General features: G+C 41.4%; 1 protein-coding gene and 6 non-coding genes across 9 annotated transcripts; 2 read left to right on the plus strand and 5 right to left on the minus strand.

The window, feature by feature from the left end:
• The first annotated feature begins 2,131 nt into the window (after positions 1-2,131).
• Positions 2,132-2,203, plus strand: Trnam-cau (transfer RNA methionine (anticodon CAU)). Its single transcript has one exon. It is a non-coding gene; the product is annotated as a tRNA-Met (tRNA).
• A 3,138-nt stretch (positions 2,204-5,341) lies between these two features.
• Trnas-aga (transfer RNA serine (anticodon AGA)) lies at positions 5,342-5,423 on the minus strand. Its single transcript has one exon. It is a non-coding gene; the product is annotated as a tRNA-Ser (tRNA).
• A 1,443-nt stretch (positions 5,424-6,866) lies between these two features.
• Trnaq-cug (transfer RNA glutamine (anticodon CUG)) lies at positions 6,867-6,938 on the minus strand. The gene has a single exon. It is a non-coding gene; the product is annotated as a tRNA-Gln (tRNA).
• Positions 6,939-10,186: 3,248 nt separating this feature from the next.
• On the minus strand, positions 10,187-10,268 carry Trnas-aga (transfer RNA serine (anticodon AGA)). The gene has a single exon. It is a non-coding gene; the product is annotated as a tRNA-Ser (tRNA).
• A 573-nt stretch (positions 10,269-10,841) lies between these two features.
• Trnas-aga (transfer RNA serine (anticodon AGA)) lies at positions 10,842-10,923 on the minus strand. The gene has a single exon. It is a non-coding gene; the product is annotated as a tRNA-Ser (tRNA).
• A 2,126-nt stretch (positions 10,924-13,049) lies between these two features.
• Trnas-aga (transfer RNA serine (anticodon AGA)) lies at positions 13,050-13,131 on the minus strand. The gene has a single exon. It is a non-coding gene; the product is annotated as a tRNA-Ser (tRNA).
• A 1,910-nt stretch (positions 13,132-15,041) lies between these two features.
• On the plus strand, positions 15,042-24,775 carry Znf184 (zinc finger protein 184). Of its 3 annotated transcripts, none has more exons than XM_090356173.1 (6): positions 15,042-15,214; positions 15,680-15,825; positions 16,899-16,957; positions 21,082-21,208; positions 21,441-21,536; positions 22,405-24,775. In XM_090356173.1, the coding sequence occupies exons 2-6, from the start codon at positions 15,819-15,821 to the stop codon at positions 24,348-24,350; spliced, it is 2,235 nt and encodes a 744-aa protein (XP_090212299.1). In that variant the 5' UTR covers positions 15,042-15,214; positions 15,680-15,818; the 3' UTR covers positions 24,351-24,775. The 3 variants fall into 3 exon arrangements, with proteins under 3 accessions (XP_090212299.1, XP_090212301.1, XP_090212300.1); XM_090356175.1 differs by having other exon boundaries at positions 22,438-24,775; XM_090356174.1 differs by lacking the exon at positions 15,042-15,214 and adding an exon at positions 15,290-15,449.
• The last annotated feature ends 515 nt before the right edge of the window (positions 24,776-25,290 follow it).

Consider the following 25,290-nt stretch of genomic DNA (forward strand, 5'->3'; position numbering starts at 1 on the left):
ATTGTATTTTAATATCGGGGTGACTTAAAGAGGGGTTACAGTTACATTCATCAGGTTGTGGGTACATTACTTCTTAAGGAAAAGAAGCCTTTTGCTCCAAATACTGAAGGGAGAAGAAACAGGGGAAAGTGGGTGAATAGGGACCAACTGCTTATACTCAGAATCAAAATCTAAACCAGGAATCTCTTCAATGGCCTTCATTGAATGGATCTGATTAAAATGAAGACATAAATATCAATAAATCCAGTGAGATTAATTGATTTCAATGTCAGAGATGGTTGAGATAAGGATGATACTTGAAATATGAATGGCTCCTTTTGAATAGGTCAGAAACTCGGAATCATAGACTTTAATCCCTGCATTGGAACATAAAATAATGCATTTAGAGAGATTTTCAGGCACAAAAGGAAAATGACTCCCACAATCTGGTTTCATTCTGCTGGGGAAAGCTCTCTTAGGCCTGTTTTCTACAGAAGAACAAGCATAAGATCTTTCTGTTCTTACAAATGTTTTTTTGGTTTTATTACCAGACCACTTGCCATACTCTGCGTTATCCCTTAGGCTAATAAAGGGTTTATAACCTTTGACACCATTAAAATCTTTTGGGGGATTATTGAACATAGTCCTGGACCGAGTCCATCAGGGGCACTACCTGGGAATTAATAAGAAGCACACACTGGAAGACTTGGGCTCATATCTCCAGTGCCTTGGAGAGAGTTGTCCATCATTGCATCTTAACAATCCATGCAGGTGGTTCTGATATCTTTGACATTTAAGGACCTCTATTAGGGAAACTATTTTAAAATACAATGTGTACTCTATAAAAATCTTTATTTTATTTATAAGAATGAAAAATAAATATTAACAGTGACATTTCATGGGGGGTGGTTATTGTTCTAGCTGCCTTATAGAAACCAATGACCTTTGTCTAAAAGCAACATGTTGAGCAACTGATTACTGTTGGGAAGGTGTTAGTGATTCAAATGTTTGCTGCTAAGAGCACGAGGTAATAGCATATGCTTTTGCATGTGGAATCATCAGATGGAAGAAAGAGAAACTGTACAGTTGTGTTTTAACTCCAAACTCCAGTACAATTTGTGGATAGGGAAGGCAGCGGGGGGATGGGGGGGATTAGGCAAGTGTGAGGGGAAAGTGTGCAAAAAGAAATGTACTCTTTAGCTGCCTTCTGTAAATGTAACCCCTCTCTACACTGCCATCATCAATCATCATCATCATCACCATCAACAACAACAACTCAGTCAATGTTAGAACTTGCCCAAGTTGTTCAGCGTGTCTCATGGATTTCCATCACAGAAACGGAGACAGAGGAAGCTTGGCCTCTCGAAAGATTTCCTTGTTTATACTCCTCTCACCAGACCATCAGAATAAAGGGCTTCCCAGGTCTGAGGATTAAGTGTTGCATCTCGACTTGCTACAGTAGTCTGGTTTTCATGTAATGCCATCAAGCAGAAAGATGGGCAACAAATTTACTTGAGAGAGCTAAATGCAAATTTCTCAACCTTTGAGAGTGTTGCTTCTTTCATGTAGTTGATCCTGAAATGGTAAAAGGTAATGGACTGGAAGTGCAGTGGGATTTCCTACTTCAGGTTCGAGTCTTGCTGGTTTACTGTTGAAATGAGGCACTCAGTATGAGAGAAGCCAGGATATTGCTAGAGAGCCATGGCAAGAGTCATAATAATGCTGGAAGCCATGGCAAGAAACCACTGGACAAACTTGTGACAGCCCCCAAGATAAACCAAGTACTGGATATAGTTTGTGGCAGCCAATTTTGAGAAGTGAACTTGGCACTTACATTCTTGCTGACAACCAGATAATTTGCTTCTGTATTTCACTTTTTTTTTAAATCTTGTTTAGCATGCATAATATAGGAGAATTGGAAAGATTCCATTTAATGCATTTTTCCCACCTAAAGGGAATTGATAGGCAGGCACTTGAAAATCACAGACTAGGGGCTGTACAGCAAGAACAGGTTGAAAATAACTCCAATTGTAGATTGATTTTTTAAAAATACAAGATAAATGGGAAAGAAGCAAAGGGAAAAAGGAAAAGGTCCTGAACTTACTAGTTTTGAACTTTGAAAAGAAGAAAGTAGAGAGAGGGAACACCGGTTAGCAGAGTGGCGCAGCGGAAGCGTGCTGGGCCCATAACCCAGAGGTCGATGGATCGAAACCATCCTCTGCTAGTTCGTATTTTACAGGTTCTTCAAACCTATGCAATCTAGGAGACAAGATTTAGTGTTCCAACTCTCTCAAAAAAGAGATAGGTTCTGTGGCGATTTCTTTATTGGATACAAGAAAAGTCTCCAAAATTAAAGTAGTTTTATCTATATGGATTGTATCCAACGTCTTCATTTCCACGAGATTTTCTGGTTTTCTCAGCATGTCTGACAAATGTCAGCTAGTCACAGGCCGCTTCTGAAATCTCATTTCTAATCTGTTGATCTCTCTGTTAATCTTCATGCTAATACAATATTGTCATGATTACTATTTCTTCTGTATTCGTCTCAAAATTTGGAAGAGCGAGTCCTTTTACTTTGTCCTCGTTTCTCAAGATAGTGCTGGCTTGGCTTGGCCTCTAGAAAGATTTCCTTGTTTATACTCCTCTCACCAGATCATCAGAATAAAGGGCTTCCCAGGTTTGAGGATTAAGTGTTGCATCTCGACTTGCAAATGAATTTTAAAATCAAGTTTTCTCCAGTTAGTTCTGTAGAGGAAGACTCGAGCAAAGCCGTGTAAAACCTTCTATCAGCTGCGTGTCGGTGACTCGCGCCCATAATTCTAGTTACTCAGGAGGCTGGGATCCCAAGATTGCTGTTCGAAGCCACAAATGGCAGGAAAGCCTGTGAGATTCTTACCTCCGATTAACTACCAGAAAAGGCCAGAACTGAAGTGTTGTTCAAGTGGTAGAGCACTAGACTTGAGGGGAAAAAAATAGCTTCAGGACATCACTTAGGCCCTGAATTCAGGGCCTTGCACCGAGGAAGCAAAACAAACACACAAAAAAGACTTTTAACAGCAACATCTTTCTCAACTAAAGCCATTTCCTCGGGATTCTACTTTAAGAACTACGAAAAAAAAAGTGGCCCAACTCTTTATATTTTATCCTTAATTACCTCTTCCCTCTTCCATTCTCTGTATGCAGGTTGTTTTGTCTCAGCTGTTTATTTCTGGGATCCACCAAACAAGAAACCTCCCCTTTCCTACCTCCTCCCGTATGCAGGGTCTACGGTCCCGCGAGCCTTCCCTTCCACATCCCACCTTAGTCCTTGGTGTTAGGCTAGTCTGTCTGTCTGTCTGTCTGTCGGTCTGTCTGTCTGTCTGTCTGTCTCCCTCTCTCTCTTTTTTTTTTGGGGGGGTGGATTTTTCTGGCTCTTTGGGGGTCCTTTGAGATTCCAGACTTTATATGACTTATCTCATAATATAATATTTATTTACCCTCTCACAGGATACAAAATTGGTAACTGTGGAACCATGTCCATGAGATCACAAACATTGCTAGAGACCATAGACACCCAAGTAAGGAGCCTCTTTGTTGACCACTCATAGTTCTGTCACACCACCTGAATGTAATTAATAAGTTTCACCACCTCTAAACTGTAAACATAGTTGCTAAGTTATTATCACATTGGATAGTTAACCTCCGTCTTGTAAATAAAAGAACAAAAATAGACTCAAGCCTGAAGCTGAATGTGATGTGAGTTTTTCCTTTCTCAAAAGGCCTTACTCCATATCAACTGGTTACAATACATCTTAGGGATATTAGAATGAAACAAAACAGATCTAACAAAATACAATGGAACCCCATGCTTTTCAGCTTCATCAAGATCTCTAAGAAGACTTGATTCTTATTTTCTTGCTGAGAAAGGAGCATAATAAAGTATGAGGCCGTGAGCTCTTAAGTATTAATGAGCTTAAGTACTTAAGTACTTAAGAGCATTTAAGTACTAATGAGGATCTGAAATCTGTGATTTTATCAATTGCCCTATACAAATGGGATTTTCCATTTGAGAGTCATAGATACCTCATAGGTATAAACTTTTTATTTAGGATATTTGGTGCTTTAATAAGAAGATTAACTGACATAGGGAGAAAAATATTTAAAAGATTCTTACGATACATAAGGAAAAAATGATAGACTAATTGGCCATCTACTTTATTGAGACTACACAATGATGCCAAGGATATCAAAGAGTTCAAAGAATTCTCTAAGAGAACCTATAGTTTAGGGAAGGGCATTTTGTGTGGCATTCGACGATGGATGGTACCCAGGGAGTCAAATCTTATTCATCCTGCAGGAAGAGGACTGCCATTTATTTTTGAGATTTTACAGTTCAGTGAGCTGTGACTCATAGCTCCAGAGAGATACATTAAAGAAGAAAGCATGTAGCAACTAATAAATGAACAAGTCAAGTACTGTGTTTACAAAGGTTTGTTGGTATTCTTGTTTGAGGAGCAAGAATATAAACTAAATTGTTAGATATTATAACAATGCCGCTGATTTGCAGAAAAGGACAAGCTCCACCTAGCTGTCAAGGCAGGGGTGCATGAGATTTCCCTAGGATTTTCTAAGAAGGCCCTCACCTGTAGTTGGCAATTCCTTTGGTTGATATATGGACTCTCAGTTGTTAATTGTGCAATTCTACACCTGAATTCAGCACCCAAGAGTCACAACCTCAGCTCCTGCTCAGTCCCTCTGTCTTCATCATCATTCCTTCTGGAACAACAAAAAGGGAGCGAAGAGAAGAGTGGAAGGAGGAAAGGAGAAAGCAAAAGAGAAAAGAAGCTCTAATATGTGTGCTTGTGTAGTGGTTTGTTCTGTGATACACAATTTAGCTTCAGACTTGTGCCACCATAGTTATGGATTTTAACTTTCCTGAATTATTCTACCTGAAGCAGGATGAGGAAGACCTCAAGTAAGTAAGGGAAGAAGTCTACCATGAAATATTACAATTAACATTTTCTTTAGGAATAATCTAGCTTCCAAAGCAGGATTTCAATAGGCAGAAAGTTCAAAGCCATTGCCAATACCTGGGTTCTTCTTGAGAGAAAATAGTAATAGGACTGTGATTTAATTACTTAAAAAAAAAGCCACAGTTACATGTGTGGTACATGCAAATAGAAGCTTGTTTTGTTTTGTTCTGTTTTACATGGTCCATGGTGAGAGAAAGCTAGTTTGTTAAAAACCATGCCTCCTTTTGGAAGACAAAATTGGAAGCTAACCTAATAAATTACAAGCTTTGTGTAATTATCATAAACCAAAGAAGCTAACCTACCTAATAAATACACGCTTCGTGTAATTACCTTAACATAAACCAAAGCATCGTAGTCGGCAGGATTCGAACCTGCGCGGGGAAACCCCAATGGATTTCTAGTCCATCGCCTTAACCACTCGGCCACGACTACACAAGAAAGCTAAGTGTAGGTTAGTTTAAAGACCTGTGCTATCCTGAGCTCTCAAGATTAGAGTCAAGATTAGGTGTCAGTGTTTCTTAGTGTTTGGCAACAATTACATGGAAATCATACTGTGGTGGCAAATGGACATTTAGCAAGCACAAAGCCCTGAATTCCAGTCGTGCTATCGCAGCCCCCTAAAAGGTAAATAAAAATTGTAAAATTCAGGTGGTCCTTTGGTATCTAAACACACATGCATGTTTTCCTTAGATATATTTTTCTATTAGGTAAATCGGTTTGTTGCAATCATCTTGACCGATCCTAAGATTTCATTAAACCTATGTTTAAAAGAATCTATGGACAGCTATGAGACCTCCTTTCAAAAAATAACTTGTTTTCAGGAGCAACAAACTTGGCAGCTGACAGTCTCCAGCTACAGCTTATCTGTATTCCTCACTGTTCAAACACTGTGATCAGTTTTCTTCCCACTGAGCGCTGTAGACACACACTAAAGCCTGACCATTCTGCTCAACAGAGTTCTCTTATGGTTACTCTTGCACCAAAGTTTCCCATTGGATTGAAAAAGGCTCAGAGTCAAGCCCAAACTTATTTTCTTATTAAGGCCTCCTTTTTCCCTCTTTCTCTTCTTTCATAGATGCCAGCCCCATACTGTGATCTAAAAGCTTCCCTGAATACATCTTTATCTATTCTTTGTTTCTGTAGTATCATGGAGTCATTTCACCAGCCCTAACTCCTTGGACTAGAGCACATGCATGTTTTCAACTCCATAGAGGGAATCAGAAGTTGTCTGTGAAGGCAGATGGAAAGTGTTGGTGGGCAATGAGATCAGTCCACTATGCTGCCAAGGAGGCCCCCATTTAGAATTGTAGGAGTGCTCACAGACTCTTTGATAAAATGGCATATGATGGCCAAGAATTTCCTTTGTTCATATAACTGCTTGAGATAACTGTTAAAAAGAAATCTGTATTAGGATGTTGATTAAAATGTCTATATAATTATGCATAACTAACTTACAAAAGTTAGAGTCATGTAACCCATAACATAACCATGATCATTTCTCAGTGGGGGGGTGGGAAAGGACATAGTTGTCAATTTTGGTGTTTGCAGCTAACACACATAAAATGCTCCATTTCCTCTAGGCATTCTCACAACTGTGAGAAACTCACGTTCCTTTCTATCTTTGGGGTCCATTACCTACTATGGGAAGGAAATCCATTACATTTTATAAAGCATAGATCAACTCAGCTCATATCTCTCAGGGAAGAGATGGGGGGGACAAAAGATAAGAAAAACATAAGAAAAATGATCCTTAGTGGAAGTTGGTGTGACTCACAATAAGTTCCAAGTCACACTTTAGGGTTCACAGAAGCAGAAATTTAGTGTTATTGTCAATAAGATTTATTTTTAGAAATAACAGGAGGAAAGGAAAATATTAGGTTCCACCGAGATTTGAACTCGGATCGCTGGATTCAGAGTCCAGAGTGCTAACCATTACACCATGGAACCTTTCTCCTAACTCTTTTGTGCTGCAGCCTAATGGGATATACTTCTATCACTGAATTCATGTGGCCTTTAAAAAAAAAATCTAAATTTGCATCTTGATTTTCATTATCCACTAGCATAGTGCACCCACCTATGCTCAAGCGCACCAGGGCTCTTGAAAAGAAAGAAAAGAAAATCGACTCACAAACTGGTTTCTAGGCATAGGTGAGGCCGGCTTGTGTCTGCCCAGCCTCTCAGCCCCACTTTTGCCTTTGTCCGCAGCAATCCGGCCCCAGCTCAGGTTCCACAATCTTCAGCTGGGCTGCCAGCCAGGCTACCCTGCTAAATAAACCTAGAGACTTCACTGCTTCCCGAGCTCTGCTCCTAATATGAGGGACAGTTTTGGAAGTTTCGTGTCATGACATGTGCCTCGGGGGATCCTGCTGGACTCCCAGCTGTAGCTCTGGCGCCGTGGCGGGCTGTGGTGAGAGGAGTCCAAGACACTGACAGTTCTTTTGCTTCCTTGGTAAGGCGCCGCCTCGTGGAGAATGAAGAGTCAAGCATGATTTGAAAACGCTGTTTTCTAATGAGGTGGTCGCTGAGAAAGCTCTGATTTTTTTTTTTTTCCTGGCATCAACTATGAGCTTCTTTAAATATATCAAGATATTTCCTGATGACAAGAATGGGACCTAATTTGTCCAGGACTGTTCATTGCTGCCCCAGAAATGGTAGAAAAATGGCAAATAACAGAAACAATCCTAGATTGCCAAATTGGAAAAGAGCTGGGGAGAGGAGATCTGTATTGAGAGTAAAATATCTCAGCTATCAGGAGATCCCAGGGGAGACATCAGCATTCTGTCAAAATAGTTTTTTAATTGCATCAAGACATCTGGGATCACAAACAGAAATCTTTTTTGCTGACAAGATGCAGCTCTGTCACTAATCAGGTTAAAACTGATGCCCCACCCCCACAGCCACCCTGGGCCTTACTCTCTGGGTCACCAGCAACAGTGACAGCTGAAATGGCAGTGAGAACATTTGCAAATGCAGTAACTGCTCCATCTTCTCGCAGTCACTATCACCTCTTGGGCAGCTTGCTCACCAGAAAGCAAGACAGAAATGAAACTTAGGTGACGTGGGTTAAATGAAGATACTTTCCAGACCTAGAAACATATATGGTTGTAAAATGGGAACTCTTCTGGGGAGGAATCAGTATGGATGGGGAAAAAGACAGGGAAATGGGAGGATTGAAACACATTATATATATATGCATGAAAATCGCATTAACGAAACCCACTTAAAACTGTTAAAAGGGGAGGAAGAAGATTTAGAAGAAGAAATATAATGAATTTTGTCAAAAGTTATTATATTAATGTTTGTGAACATCACAATGAAATTCCTTTGTAGAATTGATTTATGCCAATAATTTTTAAACCATCTAATGCTTTTGATATTCTTCTCTATGTTATCTAAACTAATTTATAACTAATAAGAAACAAATCAGGTTAATAAAAATATGTCTCATACTACTAAACCAAAACTATCTAATTGTAGATGAGCATTTTATGATTCTTGGTCTTAGAAATTAGACCAAACGTACATCCTTAACTAAAGCCAAGATACCTAGTTAAACCACTTCTCATAGGGCTTCCTAATGATGTAGTTTGGGAAGAGTTAATTGGGTAATAAGTAGGTCAGATAAAAAGGAGATGAATAGACAAAACTTTTCACTGTAAGGTAACTTAGTCTTTACTGAGATATTTCATTACAAAGAATTTTAATGGTTTCTGCTGAATGGCAGTGCAGTCCTATGGAAAAGAGAAAAGTGCACCCTTGGGGGAAAAACAAAAACAAAAACAAAATATCATATAAGCTGGCGGCAGTGGCTCACACCGGTAATTCTAACTTCTCAGGAGGCTGAGATCTCAGGATTGCGGTTGAAAGCCAGCACTGGCACTAAATACAGACTCTTCTCTCCAATTAACCACTAGAAAACGGGAAGTGGCCCTGAGGCTCAAGGGATAGGGTGGTAGCCTTGAGCTGAACAGCTCAAGGACAGCACCCAGGCCCAGTTTTCAAGCCCCATGACCAAAATAATAGTAATAATAATAATAAAATACAGCTATGCATTAAAAACTACATAACTATGCTTTCCAGAACTATTTGCCAGACTATGAACGGTAGTAAAGGCAGCTATTCCTACCACAATTCTTATCACTAGAGCTGGTTTTAGACTCCAATCATCCGATTTATTTCTCATATCACTATTTTTCCTATGCTTGCAAACACTTGCTTTTGTAAAGTTCCCCTAAACCAACACTCTTTAAGCCCAGAAACTATAGCTAGGTGTCCAGAAAATTGCTGTAGCCAGAGCTGGTCAGGCACACGGAAGCACCTGTAGGTTACAAGAAGAAAAATTGGAAAACTCGTCATTTGAAGTTTTCCTTCCTTATTTCCTGCCTTACTGGGACTGTCAGGTCAGTTTTTTGTTTTTGTTTTCCATTGAAGGAAGACCTTTTCTGTAGAGTATAGGAGAATGTGATTGGGCGTTTAGCCATTATTTTTACACTAAATTGTTCTGGGGGCATAGTAATCTCTGAGTGTAGTACTTTAAAAAAATTTTCCTTTTAGATAAAACTAAAACGCTACTTCTCCCCGTCGGGGAATCGAACCCCGGTCTCCCGCGTGACAGGCGGGGATACTTACCACTATACTAACGAGGAAGGACCTGATTGGAGCCCTTTGACTCCTTCTAATAAAGAGGATATCTATGGTCGATGGCTGAATCCCACAGATTTGGCGTGCAGTTGATTATATCTAGTGAATCTGTATCTAAACCGACGCAGACCAAGTCTCAGAGCATTTCTTCGACACTTTCCTTCCATCACCGATGTCCGAGTCCAAGCTACTCCTCCTACCAGTGGTGGACTCGATTTCTTTGACAGTATTTTTTGTAATGTATATGGAAACAGAGAAACCATTAGAACCACGGACGCCACAGAAACTCTAAATGATTCCAAATGGCCATCTTTTGTGGGTAGGGCTTAGGGGAATGCAAAGCTTGCCCTTTAATCCTCATCATCAAAAAGGGAGGGTCAGAGTGATGATGGCGTCTTTGCTGTGGCAGTTTTAGATCGGGAGAAAATAGGTAAGCGTAGTAAAGAACTTCACACAATTGACTAGTAATTCAACTTAGTTCAATTTTCCCTTTGTCCGTTTCGAGATTATTAGGGAGAGGTTTCCAGATTATTAGGGAGAGGAGAAGAAAAAACCGTAGTCGGCAGGATTCGAACCTGCGCGGGGAGACCCCAATGGATTTCTAGTCCATCGCCTTAACCACTCGGCCACGACTACTAAGTTTCCAACCTCTTTTTTTTTTCTCAAGTGACAGTCTTAAGGAAAGCAGGAATTAGGTTGAGTCTTATTTATTGACCAAGGAAAGTTCATTTCCTGAAGTGAACATAAACCTTTACATAAAACGAGATCGTTTTAAAAAGTCATTTGCATGAGCTATCTAAAACGAATGTTCCCACAAAACAGCACTTATTGCTTTAAAGTCCATGGCCACTACGACAGCGCCCTCTGGTGTCCGGAAGACGTGGTGGCACGCTCTGAAGTCCAGAAATCTCCCTTGGTAAGGGTACCTCCTCTGGTTTATAAATTGCTAGGGACAATCTGGCGACATCTGTTACGAGTTTTTGCACCTGCCTTCTAGGGGAAACTTTTATTTACGTATATTTTTTTTTCAAGCTGTCGTCTACTGCTGGAGAGTAATATTCACCTTATATAAATTCTTCTAGTTTCTGGAAAAGTTTGTCAAATCTTGAATTTCTTTTCTTTTTGTGGTTTGTTCCTTTTCTGTTTTGTTTTGTTCTTGTATTTCGTTGGTGGTGGGAAGAGTTCAAAATGAGAAGAGTAAAAGCACACCGTAGTCGGCAGGATTCGAACCTGCGCGGGGAGACCCCAATGGATTTCTAGTCCATCGCCTTAACCACTCGGCCACGACTACTGGCACGCTGCACTTCCTATGATATATATAGGTTGACGGAAATCTCACGTGATAGGTGATGTGTGCAAGTGTTGGCACCCTTGCAAAGCTTAGCGGAAATGGAAGGGATTGGGGGGCGACGCTGGCATTTCTCACCTCCTTCACATCCCGGCCCGCTGAACGTTCTGCGGTGACGACCCCGGGGACGTGGGTCAACCCGGGCTCCCAGCCCGCGGCGCCCCGGTCTCCTCCGGGAAGGACCCCGCGCGGAGTTCGGTCCTCGCGTCCTAAGGGGAGCCATGCGAGAAATGAGCGAAACCCTCCTGCGTGATACTGCTAAGCCCTGGGCTCACACTGTGCCTGGATCTGGGGCTTGGCTGGATCACGAGCTCGTATTCCTCGAGTCTAGCTTTAGCCAGTTTCATTCAGGTTTCCCTTTTACATTTCGAACTCAATCTCAATGTTTTCCAAACCTCGACATTGATTTTTTGCCTCCCTATTCGTTTGAGAGTTCTATTCCAAGGAGAAAGAGAAAAGAGAAGAGGCCTGTAAGAGAAATCCATTGTGTCATAGGAATGAGGGATGGGAGAACAGCCAAGTTGGAGGGGTGAGAGATGGAATATTGTTTTTTCCAGAGAGATAAGATCAGCTCTGGATCGCCGTTGGTTGGCTTAATGGGAATGTAATCTGGCAAGAGCATTAGGCAGAATTTGATATGTGATATATACATGTATGTAATATATATGTTACATATACATGTAATCATATATTTATATAATTGGATACGCAATTATATGCTCGTGTGTGTGTGTGTAGCTAGCGTGTTGATTAGAGTTTCAAGTCTATGTTTATGAGAAATATTGACCTGTAATATTACGCTTTTTAAATCTGTTCTCAGATTGGGTATCAAAGTTTTCATGGAATCATGAGTTAAACAATGTTTTTATTTTTTTTTCTTAGAAGGGCTTGTGAAAGATTGACATTACTTCTTATTTGTTGGAAGAATTTTCAAGTGATTGCCTCTAGGCCTCGAGGAGCATATGAATGACATTAAATTACGGGTTTAATTTCTGCAAATAGCACAGAACAACTGGTATTTCCTGTTGCTTCTTATATCAATGTGTCCTTTCATGGTTTAAGGAATATCCATTTAAAAATATATCCATTTGATAAAGTGTTTCACATATATTACATCAACTGTCTCAGTAATGACCTCTATACCGAGGGAAAAGTACCACAGCACCATAGAGTGTGCTGAATGTTTACCTTTAAAACTCATGTTTAGTTTTTAACACGGAATATTGTATTTTTTTGTAATGTTTGTAGTTTTGATTATTGCAAGACGGTTATTTTGTAGAATGTTCTTTAATTTGTATTTGTCAGATGATTCCTGATTCATACTACACATCATCACCAAGACCATAAAAGAACAGAGTTGGCCTCAATAAGTAACATCATTACGTAGAGAAACTTAATGTCTTAGCAGTCTTACATTATTTCACTCTTTGTAGTACGGACTGATAAGTGTTGCAATTTTTCTTTTTATCCCTTTAAATCTCTTCCTTTTTAAGAGTTTGCTGTTTCTGAAACGAGTATTTCTTTACTTTGAAGAGAACGTTGGTTGAAGAAACAGGTGCCTAAAAGGGTTCAACTTCTCCCCGTCGGGGAATCGAACCCCGGTCTCCCGCGTGACAGGCGGGGATACTCACCACTATACTAACGAGGAGCCGGTAAAAGAAGCAGCGCGGGAAGCCTTCATGAAGGTACTTCTATTCTTTTATTGTTTTCATACGAGGTGAGTGAGTCAGTATTCAAACAGAATTTTTCCCCACCTCGTCAGGGTCCGCTTTCGTTACTTACTTTCCCTCCCGGTGAGAAGCAGGGAGAGAAGGCGCCCTCCTTCCCTCATAATGAAGTGACAAACACGGAGAAGGTTTCGGAAAAGGGAATTGGGACCGATTGCTGCTCAAGTACCGACAAGGAAGAAAAACAAACACAGAGAGCTCCTGATGGGTCTGTGGACATTTTTAATGCTCGCTCATCTCTGAGGGAGATGCGGAAGTTCCCGCAAGAGATTATTTTAAGCGTCGTGTTTAAATGCAGCGTCCTGGTGGAGTGAAACTCGAATTTAGAATAACAAAACACCCCGTAGTCGGCAGGATTCGAACCTGCGCGGGGAGACCCCAATGGATTTCTAGTCCATCGCCTTAACCACTCGGCCACGACTACATGAGAAGCAATCTATTTGTTCAAATCAACACAGGGTAAGGCCTCTAGGTGATCTAGGTCAAGATGGAAAGGGAAAAAAAGATATAAGTTCAATAGAAGTCCTGGGATGATGTACAACTTGGATCAAGAAAACCAACCTTCTGCGAGCCACACCGTGGACAGCATCATCAGAGTTCTCGTCGCCTCGCAAAAGTGTTCCTGACAACATGAGACCTGTATTTCCCTCACCTGGCACCAAACCCGCCTCACAAAGGAATGGAAACCAGATCACCATTCTAGTTCTAAGTCTCACACGTACAGCTTTTCCTAGATGAACACTTACACGATTTTCAGGATCAGATGTGCTTATAATCTGTAGCCCATGGAGGATCAGAAAAATCTCTGCTTTAAAGTTCCTGTCCAGAAAAATCTCCTCTGTCATCATTCCTAAGGGAATAGTCAAACACTTGGCTTGTGCACAGGCTTTGCATTAAAGGTCCCACTTTTACAATTTCACCCTGGGCACGTTTGCTCCCATTTTAGGTTGACAGGATTACACACACGGACACACATGCACACGCGTGTGTGATTTTATATGCACATGTATTTTGTGACAGTCCCGAGGCCTGAACTCAGGACCTGGGGACTCTCTCTGATCATTTCTGCTCAAGGCAAATAGTCTAGCCCTTGAGCCACAGCTTTGATTCCAGTTTTGGGGGTAGTTAGTTCGAGTCTCAGACTCTCCTGCCTGACTTTTTGAATCCTAATTCTCCTTTGAATCCTCAGCCTCCTGAGTAGTTATTACAGGCATGAGCCATTGGCATGCAGTCCCTAGCTCATATTAAAAAATCATAATGGAAACGTTTTAAAGGACTATCCCAGACCAAATAACTCACTTTTTTGGGAGGGGGGGGAAGTCATGGGACTTTAACTCGGCGTTGTCATTGTCCCTGAGCTCTTCAGTTCAAGACTACTGCCTTACCCTTGACCCAAGCCCCATATCCCGTTTTCTAGAGGTTAATTGGAGATAAGAGTATCAGGTCCTTTTGTGCAGGGACTGGCTTTGAACCTTGATCCTCAGATCTCAGCCTCCTGAGTAGGTAGGATTACAGGCGTGAGCCTCCGCACTCAGCTTCAAATAATTCACAGCATTAGTTAAATTCCCCTCTAGTATGATTTTAATTGTTACTGCATTTTCAATATGCTCTTATTCCTTTTTACTTAGAATCTTACTATAGTATGTTTCCCCACAGCTTTCTTTCCTGTTCCATTCATGCCATATCTTCTTTCACTCTACAGAGAATACTACCGAATGATCTTTTTTCTTTACCTGTGACACTCAGGTGCTAGGTTTCCAGTTCTAGTGTTTTGTCAGTCGGCAAGCTGAGCACTTGATATTAGCTCCAGGATGCAAATATTGGTGACAAACAGAAGCACAGAAAGTTAAGTGGATCAAACCTTCAAGATATGAAAACCTACTTGTTGGAATTATTTTTATACCAAAGACACACTGATTAATCTAGTGGCTATGTGATGTGGGCACATGCAGTGCGCTGCCAGGGGGTAAAACATGGTCACACTGCCTCTAAGTTCGTTAGTATTAAAAAAAAAATGGGTTGCAACACATTTAAAAGTCCTGAAAATGCAGGCCAAATAATAAAGTCTTGCAGCGTGAAACGTTTGCATTTTAAAATTAGAAGCACATAAATATGTATACTTGGATCAGTTCAGTCAGAGAAACGAACCTGTCATCACTCAGAAATGAAACAAGCGGAAGCAAATTCTTGGAGAGTGGTAATATCTGCATTCCCGCAGCGTGAATTTACACTTTGGCCGTATCTTGGGAAATGTAGTTCAAGTACATGTGCGCGGTGCTTCCTGGGAGTTGTAGTTCGGTATGCGCGGCCTACTATTGCTGGCGGGTGGGAGGGGCCGCCGGGCCGGAAGTGCCCCGAAGCCCACTGTGGGTGTGGAAAGAGGTCGCAGCTGAGCTGGTCGGATAGGCCTTTTTAGCTCCCTGCTTTAAGGTGTAGTGACCGACCCATTGCTTCCGGACTCAGGATCCTAGGGTGTGAACCGCTATGGGACGGGGAGGAAAATTCAGGTATCACCATGGCAATCGCCACTCCTCTAGGGTTATGACGTCACCTTGTGGGCTTCGCGTGACGTGGCCCCGGCTGGAGGAAGCCGGGGAGTCCTCGAAGGGGGCGCACCTCGCCTCCTTCTGTGCGTGGCAGTCCCGCCCAGACGCCTTGGAGGGCTTTGTTCTTTTGTTCTGGAAGTCGGATGCCACGCCTCGCCTGACCTGCCCACCTTCCCACATTTATCTTCTGCAACAGGTGTGACTTACTGTGTCCCAGCCCGCTGGTGCTCGGAGGGCACCGGGGTCACGGGCCGAGTCTGTGGGCGCCCTTGGCCAGCTTCTTGGGTGGGCACAGAGGGATTTTTCTCCTCTCCACTCTTGTTGCTTCCCTAGTGCTCCCTTGGGCCGGAGCTCTTGGTCAGTTTGTCAGGCTCTGAGGGGTGATTGTGTGACGTCTGTTGCTGACTTCATCCGGTGTCTGTTTAGGAAAGCAATCGCAGCGTGGTAAGGGGCCCAACTCTGATCGGGGAGCTGGACATCGGAGCCCCAGACCTCAGTACCCGACGGACGCTGCCCGCAGGGCCCCCGCTGCCCAAGTTCCAGAGGAACGGGATGAGCTCCTGAGATGGAAGGTAAAGGGAACTGCTTTGGGAAGAGCAGGCGACGGAGGCTAGGGACGTGAATGGAGGATCTAGTACTTGCAGAGCCTGGAGAGGAGGGAGGCAGGAACCGGGTGCTTCTTAGGGTAAAGTAAAGAAATGGAGTAATAATTACAAGGAGAGATCAAAGGGTGGAGTTGTTCCTGACTTCTGAACTGGGGAAGAAAAAGGAGCATTCAGATTATGTGACCCTCATATGATTTCCCTTTATTAATATTTTAGAATGGTAGTCTGGACAAAGAAAACTTCGTTATCCATCTGTTCAATGCAAGAATCCTTGCAGATGGCTATTTGTCAAGCTTATTCAAGAAGTGTGGCATTAAACTCGCCATTTTGAATGCAGACAGCTTCCTTATTTTAGTTCGTTGTACTGAACAGAAGTGCCTATTTCTGTCATTTCTGTGTTTAACTTAGTTCTAAGCTTCAAAAGCACGATACTTCTTTCTTTCACATTACTGTCCTTAGGTATGAATTCAGCTGTTAAAACCACTTTTTTTTTTTTTTTAAGCAGTAAAGAGCCTCAGTTCCTTTGAGGGATTCATGAGATACCTCTTGAAACTTCTTTGAAAACTCTTCTGCTTTGTAACATTCATTTTTCTTTACTTCAGTGCATAAATTAAACATAGTTCTTTAGATGTCTTTTTTTTCCCCAGTTGGTTGTAGGGCTTAAACTCAAGGTGCTGCCCCTGAGCCCTTCAGCCCCCTGAGTAGCTAGGATTATAGGCACAAACTACCAGTGCCTGGATTTGAATATTTTTTGCATAGCAAAGAAAAGGTAATACATATTTTGCCTCACTTATTGAGGACTATGGGTTTAGCCATACGAGCCATGTAGTTAGTATCTAGGGACAAAACAGAATCTTAAAATGATACTCCACTCCTCTAAGTCCACTGGGCAGGGTCCCAGTTAACAATTATGTCTTTTTAAATGCTGAAGAGTGGCATAGTTTCTGTTATTTCTAAACAGAAATGTGTATTGTATAGATACTCCAGAGGAGCTTAATTTGGGCAGAATTCATTGTGTCATCATGTTCTTTCTACCCTAGATATGTCCTCTGCCTGTCTCCCAGAAGGTCATACCCTACTCCCATCAGCCAGTTTTCGAGTAAGTTGAGATTTCCTGAAATACATTTTACTTCTCAGCATGGGATTTTTTTTCTATGCAGTATGTTTATCCAAACCAATGTTAGCAATGAATTTTGAATGCTAATATGCTCTCATCCTTGGATCTGCCCCTCCTGGCTTCATATAGTAATTGCCTTACTTTGTGCTTAGTATTTTGCCATGCCACAGGAATGGGAAAGCTCTAACAGAAGTACAAAACTTGATTCTTTACTTGAATATACTGAAATGACCACTGAAAATGCAAATAAACAAATATAAAACAGATGAAAAATGAAAAGCCTGATGCTGCTGGCTCCATGCCTGTAATCCTAGCTAGGATTAGTAATAGGCTGAGATCTGAGGATAGATTATAGTTAGAAAGTCCATGAGACTCATCTCTAAGCACCACAGAAGCTTGAAGTGGAGTTGTGGCTTAAGTGGTAGAACACTCAGGTCCTGAGTTCAAGCCCAGAAAAAGAATGGTGAAATGAGGATTGTGGACATTAGGAAATGGAAAATTAAATGTGATCCAGTGGAATTTTGTAGAGTTTCATGGAGGATGTACAATTTATGCTCCATCTCAAAGGATAGATGACATTTAGATACTGAACAAAGAATGTGTGAGAAGTGGGTTCTACGTATAGAAGAAGTTAAAAGCAAGAAATTCACAAGCATTAGGCATTTCATCTACTTAACTTTTTGCTTACAGAAATACAGTCCATATGTTTTCTTTTTTTGGTAGTATGATTACGGTTTGAACTCAGGGCCTCAAGTCCTCAAGTTTACTAGGCAGGCACTGTACCATTAAGACCTACCCCTAATCCTTTTTGGAAAGGATCTTGCCTTTATGCTCAGACTGCCTGTGTGAAAGATCCTTCTATTTATTGTCCTGAAGTAACATATGACACTATACTCAGCTTTTATTGGTTGACAGTTGATTTGGGACTTTGTGAACTTTTTGCCTGGCTGAAATTAAATTACAGCCCTCGTTATAATCTCCAGTAGCTAGGATGACAGATATGAACATAATAACTTTTTATTTTGTGTGTGTTGATACTAGAGCTTAAACTCATGGTCTGAGTGCTGTCTCTGAGCTTTTTTTTTTCTCTCTCTCTAGAGTAGTGGTCTACTGCTTGAGCCACAGGTCCACTTCCAGCATTTTTGGTTCTTAATTGGCATTAAATGTCTCATGGGCTTTCCTACCCCAGCTGGCTTTGAATCATGATCCTCACATTTCAGCCTTTTTTTTTTTTTTTGCCAGTCCTGGGGTTTGAACTCAGGGACTGAGCACTGTCCATGGGCTTTCCTCAAGGTTAGAGCTCTAATACTTGAGCCACAACAGCACTTCTGGCTTTCTATGTATGTGGTACCAAGGAATTGAACTTGGGTCTTTGTGCATGCTAGGCATGCACTCTATCACTAGGCCAAATTCCCAGCTCCAACATTTCAGCCTCTTGAATAACTAGAATTATGAACATGAGCCACTGGCACCCAGCTGGACATAGTAACTTCAAATGCACTTATCTGTTAATTTTAGCATAACTTTTTGAAGGGTTCTTTCCCTGGCCTTAGGTAGTCTCATCACACCTACACATGACTAATATTTCACTAGATATATCTCTGGATATTGGGGTGTCGTGTAGGAATAAAGGCATCAACTCAAAAGGAACTTGGTAAGGCAAAGTTTACTTTTAAAGAGGGTGCACCATTGTCCAGAAAGGAGGGCTGCTCCCTTTTTATCCCTAGCCCAGTAAGCCCCACCCCTCTGCTCACATTGGCTGAGCAAAAGGATCCTTTTAATTAACAAGATGTAATTAAAATTCAAGGAACTTCTAACAGGATGTCTTAATTGAAGTGCTCAGGAAAAAAAGATGCATGTAATTAAAACGTAATGAAGAAGGACTAAGCTGTCTGGCTAAAGCAGGAACCCTTCAGAAAAATTATCCTCAAGATTAACACAAAGGAAGCAAACTACATTGACAAAAAAAGACACTTTTCTCACAATAAGGGAATCTTTGCAGTTCCTATTTCTCCTTGTGTAACTTTCTCCTCTAAGCAGTCTGTCCTATGAACCATAATCACCTTTCTTTATTTCAGGGAATCTACTGACATTTGATTGTGAACTGTAAGTTTCTTGAGTGAGCCAATGTAACCTTCGTATAGGTCTATGTTTCTGCAACTCATGACTAGCTTTGAATTGAGTAATCCACTGGAATGAGTCACATGACTTGGCATGTCTCATAGCTAAAAATTACTGCAGCAGACATGCAATAAAGATCAGAAGGAAAAATATATTCATAAGCAGAGGGCAGAAAATCAGGTGCAGGCTTTCAGGTTTTTTCCTCTGTGACAGTTGTGCAAATGTGCTTTTCTCTCTAGCTATGGATCTACATAACTACCCCAAGAAGCCTGTTTAAGTTTTGGAGTCTCTTAAGTAATTCTTTTTTTTTTTTTTTGGTGGGTCTTGGGGCATGAACTCTGGGCCTAGGCACTGTCCCTGAGCTTTTCAGCTCAAGGCTACTGCCCTATCCTTGAGCCAAGCCTCACTTCCCATTTTCTAGGGATTAACTGGAGATGAGTCTCAGGTCATTTTGTACCCGGGCTGACTTTGAACCTTGATCCTCAGATCTTAGCTTCCTGAGTGAGCCACTGCACCAGCTTCTAAGGAATTCTTAAAGGAAATTGATCATATTGCCCTATACCTGCCATATAATCAATTATAGTACAGACACCATAGTACTAGGCACCAGGTACATATTGTAAGTGTCATGTTTAAAAATCCATCCCAAAGCCAGGTGTGGTGGCTCACACCTGTAATCTCAGGAGGCTGAGATCTGAGGATCAAGGTTCAAAGCCAGCCTCAGCAATACAAAAACTGGGAGACTCGTATCTGCAACTAATCACTAGAAAATGGGAAGTGGGGCTTGGCTCAAGGGTAGGGCAGCAGCCTTGAGCTGAAGAGCTCAAGGACAGCACCCAGGCCCAGGGGTAGGGTGGTAGCCTTGAGCTGAAGGGATCAGGGACAGGGCCCAGGCCAGAGTTCAAGCCCCATGAACCATACATACATACATACATACATACATACATACATACATACATACATACATGAATAAATAAAATAAAAATACATCCTAGTGCCCCACAAACAGAACAGCATTGTTACTTTGATTGATGACAGTAGCATTCCACAAGCTATTAAGAGCTTGTTCATAAAACATGGATTCAGAGAGCCCTGATATTTAGCAGAGTTAGACTTGAGATAGACTCACCCTACCCCTTTAAGAGTGCTAGAACTCTTTATGGAGACTGTGCATTTTTAAGCCACTAGTCCAGTTATTTCATACAAGTAGAAGTTATATTCCACCAGATTTTTGGAACTCTTCCTCTGTGCAGCTATTTTCTCTCACCCCCTCCATCCCCTGGATATGTCCAGCCAATTTCCACCCTCAGTAGTCCTGTCACTCTGGTCCCCTTATTCTCGAAAGAAACTTGCTTTGCTAGACTACAGATGGACAGAAATTCAGGCAGAGAAATATTAAAAGGATTGTGAAGGGCCGTGAGATTGGCCTATTGGTTAAAGTGCTTGCCTAGCATGCACCAAGACCCGGGTTTGATTCCTCGGTACCACATACATAGAAAAAAGCCAGAAGTGGTGCTGAGGCTCAAGTGGTAGAGCTCTAGCCTGAGAAAGTCCAAGGACAGTGCTCAGGCCCTGGGCTCAAGCCCAGGACTGGCAAAAAAAAAAAAGGATTGTGAAGCTTACTGGAATCCATCTCACTTCTGTCATGTTTGCTAGTCAAACATGACACAACTTTTTCAATGTTATTGTGTACATTGGGAGACTTAGTTCTGTTGTTCTGTTGTGGGTAGAAGCAAACTTCTAACGGTTTAATATATCTTACCATTGTCAAATATTTAGTAAGTAAAGAAAAGTCAATTTCCCTACATTTCCTCCAAGTCCTACCTCCCAGTCCACTGATAGTGTTTGGTTGGGTATTTTTGAAGAATCCTATGATGGGGTTCTATTTTAACGTTTTCACAAAGGAAAAACATGCCAGCACCATTTTGAGATTGTCCATATTATGTCGTACTTCTGTCAATATCTCTAAATGTTTGGTATGTCAGGAATCGGTGACATTCAAGGATGTGATCGTGGACTTTACCCAGGAAGAATGGAAACATCTGGATCCTACACAGAGAGATTTGTTCAGGGATGTGGCCTTGGAAAATTATACACACCTGGTCTCAGTTGGTAAGGATGACTTCCCTGAGTTAAGATGAGGGAGTCTGGAGGAGGAGGGTTCTTTTTTGTGTCTTTCAAAATTAGGACTTAGGATGATGATAACTTTGTAGTTTTTACTGTTTTTCTTTTCCATTTCTATAGCTTGAACTTAGTATGTTATCACTTCCATCATATTTGGCCTGCTTTATCCCTTATTGCAGACAGATTACTTTTTTTTTTTTTTTGTCTCCTCTCTGAGCAGGACTCCAGGTTTCCAAACCTGATGTGATTTCCCAGTTAGAGCAGGGGACAGAGCCATGGATTGTGGAGCCAGGAATTCCAGGAGGGACCTTTGGAGGTGGGTAACATATCTGAGCAAATGAGTGCCACTGAGTCCTACTGCCAGTCTGGTAAGAAAGGATTTTATGCATTTATTTGTACACGACTCTGAAGTGTCTCCTGTGGAGAAATGAGGAACCTTCTAGACTTCCTTTAGAAGGGATGTCCTTCTTTGTCTCTTTTCTAAAGCAAACTTCTTAACCTGGACTCTACATTCCATCTCTTCCCACTTCCTTTGGGACCTTTTTGTTTGTTTGTTTGTCAGTTGTAGGGTTTGAACTCACAGCCTGGGCACTGTTCCTGAGGTCTGTTGCTCAGGGCAAGTGCTGTATCATTTTGAGACAAACTTCTGCTTCCAGTTTTCTGGTAGTCAATTGAAGATAGGAATCTCACAGACTTTCTTGCCTGGGCTGGCTTTGAACTTAGATCCTCTGATCTCAGCCTCCTAAGTAGCTATGATTACAGGCGTGAGCCATCAATGCTCTGTCATTTTCACAATTTATTTATTCTCTTTAACCCCTTATAACTGTCTCCTCAAATAATAGGGCTATATCTAAAAATCCTCAAAATGTCCAGGAGGCTCTTTTAGTTGTATTAGCTCATTCTCACAACAGCAGATTTTTCTCCCCTCTCTCCCTTTCCCTCTCCCCCTCCCCTTTCCTCCCTCTCCCTCCCTCCCTCCCTTCCTTCTTTCTTTCCTTCCTTCCTTCTCCTTCCCTCTCTTCTTCTTCTCCTCTCCCTCTCTCCCTTCTTCTTCTTCCTTCCTTTCTTTTCTCCCTCCTGTCTTCTCCTTCCCTTCTCTCTCCCTCTCCCTCCCCTCCTGTCTCTTTCCCCTCCCCCGCTTTTTTTTTAATGTCCAGAGAATACTGGCATTTATTTTCTTTCAGAATGGAATGCAAATAGTACATATATTTCTGCAGAAGCCCTGTCAGTGGAGAAACACAAGAAGTATGGTTCTGGGAGTTCCAGTGTCCTAGAAACTTGCAAATCTGAAGGCAGTCTTGAAAGACAGCAAGCAAACCAGCCAAAATCACCAGGAGAAATAAAAGTAACTAAAAAGGCAAAACCCCCTCAGGAGAGGGGACATGTAAACAGTGAATTTGCACAAACCAGCAGTGTAGATTCAAGCCTCATAACACAGCCAGAAATATCTGCAGACCAAATTTCTACTAAAAAAAGTGTTAAACAAAAGTCACACCCTATTAAAAAAGAGAAGTCTTGTAAATGCAATGAATGTGGTAAAGCTTTCAGCTATTGTTCAGCTCTCATCCGCCATCAGCGAACTCATACTGGAGAAAAGCCTTACAAGTGTAATGAATGCACAAAGGCTTTCAGCCGGAGTGAAAACCTGATAAACCATCAAAGAATGCATACTGGAGATAAACCATACAAATGTGACCAGTGTGGAAAAGGTTTCATTGAGGGTCCATCTCTTATACAACATCAAAGAATCCATACTGGAGAAAAACCCTTTAAATGTGATGAATGTGGAAAAGCCTTTAGTCAGAAGACTCACCTTGTTCAACACCAGCGGATTCATACTGGTGAAAGACCGTACACATGTAATGATTGTGGGAAAGCCTTTAGTCAGAGAGGCCACTTTATGGAACATCAGAAAATTCATACAGGAGAGAAACCTTTTAAATGTGACGAATGTGATAAGACCTTCACCAGGAGCACGCACCTTACTCAACATCAAAAAATCCACACTGGAGAGAAAACCTATAAATGTAATGAATGCGGGAAGGCCTTCAATGGGCCCTCAACATTTATACGTCATCACATGATTCATACTGGAGAAAAACCATATGAATGCAATGAATGTGGGAAAGCATTCAGCCAGCACTCAAACCTCACTCAACATCAAAAAACACACACCGGGGAGAAACCATATGATTGTGCAGAATGTGGGAAATCTTTTAGTTACTGGTCATCCCTTGCTCAACATCTGAAAATTCATACTGGCGAAAAGCCGTACAAATGCAATGAATGTGGAAAGGCCTTCAGTTACTGTTCATCCCTTACCCAGCATCGGAGAATTCATACTCGAGAAAAACCCTTTGAATGCAGTGAATGTGGGAAGGCTTTTAGTTATCTCTCCAACCTTAATCAACACCAGAAAACTCACAGCCAAGAGAAAGCCTATGAATGTAAAGAATGTGGGAAAGCCTTTATTCGTAGTTCATCTCTCTCTAAACACGAAAGAATTCATACCGGAGAGAAACCTTATCAGTGTCACGAATGTGGGAAAACATTTAGTTATGGATCATCCCTTATTCAGCATCGGAAAATCCACACTGGAGAAAGACCTTTCAAGTGCAATGAATGTGGGAGAGCCTTCAACCAGAATATACACCTTACACAGCACAAGCGAATTCACACAGGAGTGAAGCCTTACCAGTGCCCCAAGTGTGGTAAAACCTTTCGACACTGTTCATCCCTTGCTCAACATCAGAAAACACACACAGAAGAAAGACCTTATCAGTGTAATAAATGCGAAAAGACATATAGTCAGAGCTCCCATCTGACCCAGCATCAGCGAAGTCACACTGGAGAAAAGCCTTATAAGTGTAATGAATGTGACAAATCCTTTAGCAGGAGGAATCACCTGACAGAACACCAAAATACTCACACTGGAGGGAAGCCTTATAACTGTAATGAATGCACAAAGACTTTCAGCCAGAGCACGTACCTTATTAGGCACCAGAGAATTCATTCCGGGGAGAAGCCTTTCCGATGTAGTAGTTGTGGAAAAACCTTCCAGTATAATTCTGCTCTCAACAAACATCAGAGACTACTACACCCTGGCGTTTCTACACTAGAAGCATCATAAATGATTTTGCTTTGTCCACTTGCTGAGCACTGAAGAATCAGTGTATTGAGAAAGTGCTTAACTATTTTAACTTTTTACTGTGTCTTGGAATGGAAAGTACATTGTGCCAAACAAAACCAATTTGTTTTTGAACAGTTTTGTGACATTGGAAAAATGCAACTATTTTAAGCTTTCTGAAATGGAACATTTGGAGTAGATGGTTTCAAAGTGAGTTTAGAATTTTATACTGTTTTATATAGTTTTGTTATATACTGGCATTTTGTGTGCTTCATCTAGAATGTGTATGTTTATGCATGTTTTGCTGATAGAGGGAACTTGTGCTTCAGTAACTTTGAATCCACTAGACTCCTGTCTTAATGCACTTCTTTAGATAACCTATTCCTAATAAAACGAATGATAAAACATTCTCAAATTCAGGGTTATATAATAGCCTAGCTTAATATTGAGTATTAAAACTTCCCCTGTAGGTGCGGTGTCCATGCCTCTAGCCCTAGCTTCATGGAAGGCTGAGTTGAGAGGATCACTTTGAACTCAGGAATTTGAGTCTAAGCTTAGCAACACACTGAGAATTTGTCTGAAGGCGAAGGATACCCCATAATATTTTTAATTTCTAGTATGTTGTTAAAATCCTAGATGTTCATCACAACTGCAGAGGTGTACTTTTATTTAGACCAATATTATTTAACTCTAGATGTTCATAGGAACTATCCGGTATCTTGCTTTGGGCTGCTAAAACAAATTGCTGGGCATCAGGGACTCACATCTACAGTCTTAACTACTCAGGAAGCTGACAGCTGAGGATCACGGTTCAAAGCCAGTCCAGGCAGGAAGCTTCATAAGACTCTTACCTCCAATTAACTACCCCAAACAAACTGGAAGTGGAGCTGTGGCTCAAGTTGTAGAGTACTAATCCTGAGCAAAAAATGCTCAGGGACAATGC

This window comes from Megascapheus bottae, chromosome 22 (genome assembly GCF_031878675.1).
Source record: "Megascapheus bottae isolate mThoBot1 chromosome 22, mThoBot2.hap1, whole genome shotgun sequence".
In the NCBI taxonomy this organism is placed as follows: Eukaryota; Metazoa; Chordata; class Mammalia; order Rodentia; family Geomyidae; genus Megascapheus; species Megascapheus bottae.